Raw genomic sequence first — 6,463 nt, 5'->3', positions numbered from 1 at the left:
AAAATTATTGTGGAGCATCGTAACGTTTTGAGTTGGATTTTCACACCATTGGATGCCAATCCTAATGATTGAAGTGTAAATAAAAATACATTTCCACAACAAATGTTGTTGCAAACCAAATAGGTAAAAAGGTTATGAAAATCTAAGATGTCATCGCTTGGCACCTGTATTTGGGTATATTGAGAGGTAGTTGGATGTAAATACACATATTTAGTGTGTTTGGCATCCTGTAATTATAGGTAAATGAAAAGTTAGTTTTTGGTGTATTTTGAAATTTCTTTGTTTTGCTATAAATTCAATGTAATCGAATGTAAAATGCTTTGTTTTAGCTCTCTTTCTAAAGGCAAGAGAGTACGAGTGACAAAGATATTACTAGGCTATTAATTTGCCATCCACATGGCACAATCATGATACCTCAAAACGATTACCACCTGCATCACTATGAACCGAACCGTCCAAACATTTGCCATCTAAATGGACGGTTACAAAATGTTGGTGAGTCGCTTGTTTGTGATTCTCATGATTGATGGACCACCTGAAGCTCGTAATTTTCTCTTCTTCTTCTTCTTCTTCTTCTTCTTTTCCAAAGTATATATATTTCAATGGGCTCATTAGAATTATTCTGCCACATATCACATATATACATAAAGCCAACTCAGTTACTTAAATTCAAGTTCCTATAAAAACTTCAAAGAATTTTAATGCATTCCAATTTTAAAAGCATCCATATACAAAATTTGGATTCCAATGCATTCTAATTACAAGCTACTACACAACTAAGGATTTCAATTCACATTGATTTCGTGATAATTGTGATTTAGATTCTAATTCATTCTAAATATAAGCTCACAAACAAGCCTTAATAGTATTACTAACTAGGGAATCCACTCCACCTTCACATTCACCCTCAACGAACATGTCCATAGGTTCAATGCTCATTTCACACAAAAATTTAAAAAAATTAAAAAAAAAGGTCATCAACAAATCAATCCACATATTTGTTATGGTCCACCACTGCTTGCATATGATTGTATCACTTTTGTTAGGCAATCATAACCATTCATCCGTGGCTTAGAAAAAGGATGCTACAAAAGATAAGGCCTAATTAAGGATGGATTTGATCATCTGATCAGTGTGATTTTGGGATGACATTCCACACAATGTGCTTTGGACTCGATGGATAGTTCAAAATTATTGATTGGACTGTATTCAGAGCAACTCTTAATTTTAATTGGTTTACACAATCTACACCTAACTAGGGTATCATTTGGCTATTGCTGATTTTTTTCAAGTGCTCAATCAACCTTCCTGATCATAAGGCAGCTATTTCAGATTTCTTTTTTACTATATCAGATTATATAAGAGTTCATGACAATATATAGAAGGGATTTTCACCACAAAATTTCTCAGAAATCAGGATTTTACCAAACAATGTCTGCCGGAAGTAATTTTAAGCAGTGAAATTACCATAATGCCTACTTTAAACTTTTTTCCAAAAAAAAAAAAAAGTGCTAAAGTAGAGAATTATAAAGCCCATGTAATATTTGCATGATATACAATCCGTCCAATAAATGTAATCCACCATGATGTTCATACCAACAAAAAATTTGGTCAATCTAAACCTACCGTGAGTCACACCTTTAAAAATAATATACACTAATTAAAAACATTAAAATACATGTGGTCTATTTGGTGATCCAATCAGAAATTTTGTGGTTTGTGTGATTATCATGATTGGGTGGATATGTTTGATAGGTTGAATGTCATACACATATCATGTGGGCCCCACACTTTTTTGACTTTATTATTTTTTTAAAAGAAAAACAATATATTAGGGTACTTTCATAACTTCCCTCCTAAAAAAGTACTACCTAAGTGTTTTGATTTGCAGGAGAATTCTTTGGTAAATTCAGAATTTATGAAGATTTTTTCTGTGAAAATCCCTATATCAAATGCATTTGCAATGCTGTATTATTTCGGAATTGATCACGCACATACAGACGATCACATATAGTAGGTGAGAATCCCAATAGGGCGAGCGTATTGATTCATTTCGACCGTCTTTGGATGGTAGGAGATGTTGGCATCCAGTCTCAATGCCCACACTATGATCTAACCTTGCTAGGGAATCATCTATGACACCTGTTTTATAGGGCGCATGGAACACACCATATTGTTTATGTAAAATCTACTCCATCCATCGGGCAAGAAAGATGATTTACACCAAACAGAAAAATATCAGCTCTATAAAAAACTCCTATGTGCCACTCCAATGGGAACAATGTAAAGTTTCTCAAGGTACCCACCCGAGCTCGAATCAGGCTGATTGTTTGTTTCTTCTCTTTATCTTGGTGAGTTAAACCTGATTAACAGGTTCAATGAAAGATATGTTGGAACCAATACGGGGAATTAAGCTCGAATAAAAAAATAAAATGCAGATGATATATTTGGAATCACACCTATTTGGAATAGTTGCAAAAGATGAAGAGCTTGAATTTGCTACTTAAGCGAGGTGCAGACTTAAATCTTTATCTTTGAGATAGTTTATGCCCTTCAGTGTGTTTAAATCAGTGCAGTGCGTTTCTTGATGCGTTACTTCCAGAATACAATTCCCAACGTGGTTCTTTCTCCAGCATGCACAGGCTGGGGATGAACCCAACACCTAACACCGCGGAAAATAATTTAATAATTTTCGTATGCCCAGTTCTTTCTCCAGTTTGCATAAGCTGGGGATGAACCCACCACAAAACACGGCCAGAGATATAATTTTTGTATGCCCAGGAAAAGAAAGAAAAGCAAAAGCAAAAGCAAATCAAAGTTTCTATCAGTAGATGTGTTGAAAAGACCTTGGGAAGGAACATTTTATAAAACCACCCAATGGGAGGACTGTTTTCACTAGAGGTCAAATGAAACAAATGTTTTTTGTTGCATTCATTTGAATTCAAACCAAGTCTATCAAGACCCTTATAAAAGGTTCAGATCAAGCCATTCGGGGGCCTTACGTATACAAGATAGTAAGCTAAGACTTGATGGATGGAGTGAATCTTACATATACAATATGGTAGGCCCTAGAGATCGGAGCATTTTACGCAGCACGTAAAATGAGTGTGGTAGAGGATTCCAGTCTTAAAGAAACTCATTATTTGCGGTGCCGACATTTCCGAAGCTCTTCGAAGAATCATCATTTAAGCCTGATCTCAACTAATTGAGGTCTGCTACAGAAATCTTGATCAGGCATCCACTCCATCAACAACCATATCCTCATTTCCGAGGCTCTTCAAAGGTGTATTAGAAAATGATCTAGAGTGAGAAAAATACTTACAGGTAACAAGGGATCATGATCCATATGCATCACTTATTTTCTTCTCTTTCAAAAAAAGAAAAAAGAAAAAGCGCCATTATTGGTGGGAAATAATGCATTTGAATAACAAGAAGAAAAATCTCCTTTTCAGTTCTTCCTGCTATTTCTTCCACATGCTGCCTTTGCCGCTCTGTTTGCTTGTTTCATAGGATTTCCACTGTTGTCTTTTGAGTTCTGATTGTTCCATGCATATGAAGGTGAGATACTTTCATTTGAGCATCAATTCACAATTTCACCATTACGTCGGTTCCTCCCTCATAGTCAGAATCAAAGACGAAAGGTTGTGATGACTGATTTATTTAGGTGGGTCTTCTATCACAATCATCTACAACAACTAATCAAATCCAAAATGAAAGCCCCCATCCAAAATTATTTTTGGGGACTCGACTTGCTTTTGTGCAGTCCAGAATCCTGTGAACCGTCTGTGGCATCCGAGCTGAATTTTCTGAATTTCTGAATTTTATGTATGATATACTACCACCCAAAATCACCAAAAGTCTCCACATGAACAAAGCCCATCTTTGAAATGGTGAAAACGGTTGGGATCCTTCAAAACGATCTCCCTTCCAACCATCTTAGAAATGATTTTCACGGAAGTGTGGCAATTGCGGCACACACGGAGGTTCTTGGTGATACGAATGGTTGATCCTGTTTGTGTGCTGATCAGACCAAAAGCAATGGCCAGCATTTCACTGTGCCCACATGGAATGCACTCCCTCTCTTCATCTACATCATGTAGGGCAAAATCAGTCGCAGGCACGAAACCCTCTTCTTCTTTCATCCTCTTCATCAAGCCCTCTAATTCCCAATATATCCTCTGAGATCTTGGATGAGAAACTTCCCCTACACTAAACACATGGACCTTGTTTCGGACCTCGGTCCAGCTATAGGCTCTTTTCGGCATCAGACCCATATCTATAACCATCTGTTTCAATCGGTCGACTGCATCCCATTTCGTGCTCGCAGCATGTACGTTCGACAGCATGATATAGTTCTCAGCATTCAGAGGTTCCAACTCAATAAGCTGCTCAATGACTTGCTTGCCCATCTTCAAATTCTGATGGATCCTGCACCCGTCAAGCAGCACTTTGTGCACCTCCGGGTGCCGCTCGATTCGGCGCTCCTCAATGAAGGCCCTTGCTTCATTGAAATGTCCAGTACGAGATAGAAGGCTGACCATCAATGCACAGTGCTCGACCTTGGGCGCCTTGATGTAATTGAAGTAAAACCTTCCTGCCTCAACCATGCGTGCAGTATTGCACGCATGGAGGACTGTGACGTAAGCTGTCTGATCAGCATGTATTCCTGGTTCCTTCTCCATTTCACGGAACAGTTCAACTCCAACCTCTCCTTGCCCATGCAAGCTATGACCCAATATCATCACAGTCCATGAAACAGTGTCTTTCTCTGCCATTGTTGCAAATATCTTAGAAGCCGACAGCACGCATCCAGATTTCACGTACATGTCCATCAATGCATTTTGGACAGCTAGGTTCAAATCCATCGCATTTCTAATTACATGCCCATGAATTTCTTTTCCATGCTTATGAGCGGATACTCTCGCGCAAGCAGGGAGAACGCTAGAAACTGAAAATGAATCAGGCCTTGTCCCTTCCAAATGCATTGCACGAAACAGTTTCAGACCCTCATTGAAGCTCCCATTTTGCACGTACTTGCTGATGACCGCCGTCCAAGAGATGGTATCTTTTGCAGGCATCCGATCAAAAACAGCCCGAGCATCTTCAATGCTGCTGCAGTCGAAATACATTTTCAAGAGTGCATTCCCCACCAGAACATCAGATTCTAATCCGCAGTTCCTCGCAATTTTGTGAATTTTTCTTCCTTCATGGAGTGATTTTAAGTGCCCACAGGCTCCAATTGCAGTAACCAATGAGACAGAATCGACCTCAATGCCTGAGCTAACCATCTGCTTAAACACATCTACAGCCAAATCATGCCGATCTTCTGCCCCATACAGCCCAGCAAGCAACGTCCACGAAACCGAGTTTCTCTTAGACGTTTTATCAAACACCCGATGCGCAGCTTCAACGCCATCGAATTGCCCATACATTGTCATCAATGCGGTGACTACATACTCGTCAGAGCCAAACCCAAGCTTCAACGCATGAGCATGAATCTGCTTACCATGGAAAAGGCTGCCCGAGAGTCTGGACGCAGTTAAAACGTGCGGGAGCGTGTATTTGTCGGGACGGGCCCCACGGAGTAGCATTTGTTGATAAATGAAGATAACATGAGAAGACCCATCATGCGTGAGATGGTAGCGGATGAGGGAGTTCCAAGCGAAGGTGTCTTTCTGAGGAATTTCGTCGAACAGTTTGTGGGCACGATGGGATTGTATGGAATTCAGTGATATCTGCGTACTTGGAAGGGATGTTTCGGATTTAACATGGTTGTGGTGTGGGTTTTCATGGGTTTTGGAGTTTGGGTTTTTGGGTGGGAAGAAGCATCGGATTTGGATTGCTGGAGAGGCTGCCATTGAAGCTCTCTCTCGTTTTCAGGTCGTTGAAAACGAAGCAGTTAGGGGGTTGGAGGAGGCTGCAACAGAATATCTAGATCACGTGACGTGCACGTGCCCTCTGGTGATAGTGAGGCGTCCTTCACGGCACCCTTTTGATAGATCGCAGCCGTTCAGCAAGTCGAACCAACCGCTACACAGGCCCAACGGTTCGGCCTACACATCTGGACCACCTGATGAGTGGACTCGTCCGAGTTTTGGCCCGGGCATTTTCCCGGTGGGCCTCTCCTGACGAATGGCACTGATCTCGCACCAAAGTCCCACTTGTCCACGTGTGATGCTACTAAAACCGTGAATCTCGCGCGAGGACTCCCGGTTCATGGATAAGATACGGATATAACATTTCCTACAGTGGGCTAGGATTTTCAGTTGGTGCAAGTGGGTCCCACAGTTGAGTGATCCAAGCCGTTTATGTAGTGGATTCTTGTTTGGATGGCTCATGCATACAAACTCCACATAATTGAAAAACATTAACATCTAGGGTTGCAGTTGACCTTTGACGTAGAGCTGGTCACGGACAGTTTCATGGCCAAGATGGATCAGAAAAGGCCCAGTCGACGACAGAA

At 40.5% G+C, this 6,463-nt stretch overlaps 1 protein-coding gene across 1 annotated transcript; it reads right to left on the bottom strand.

Annotated features, from left to right (window-relative positions):
- Window positions 1-3,246: 3,246 nt before the first annotated feature.
- LOC131239244 (pentatricopeptide repeat-containing protein DOT4, chloroplastic-like) lies at window positions 3,247-6,215 on the bottom strand. Its single transcript, XM_058236850.1, has one exon. The coding sequence runs from the start codon at window positions 5,856-5,858 to the stop codon at window positions 3,849-3,851; it is 2,010 nt and encodes a 669-aa protein (XP_058092833.1). The 5' UTR covers window positions 5,859-6,215; the 3' UTR covers window positions 3,247-3,848.
- Window positions 6,216-6,463: the final 248 nt, after the last annotated feature.

Source organism: Magnolia sinica, chromosome 3 (genome assembly GCF_029962835.1).
Source record: "Magnolia sinica isolate HGM2019 chromosome 3, MsV1, whole genome shotgun sequence".
Lineage (NCBI taxonomy): Eukaryota > Viridiplantae > Streptophyta > Magnoliopsida > Magnoliales > Magnoliaceae > Magnolia > Magnolia sinica.
This window is presented reverse-complemented; position numbering and strand designations above follow the sequence as displayed.

What these genes read in the sequence shown, in the direction of transcription:
- LOC131239244 (XM_058236850.1), bottom strand. Translation starts at nt 5,858, where the DNA reads ATGGCAGCCTCTCCAGCAATCCAAATCCGATGCTTCTTCCCACCCAAA.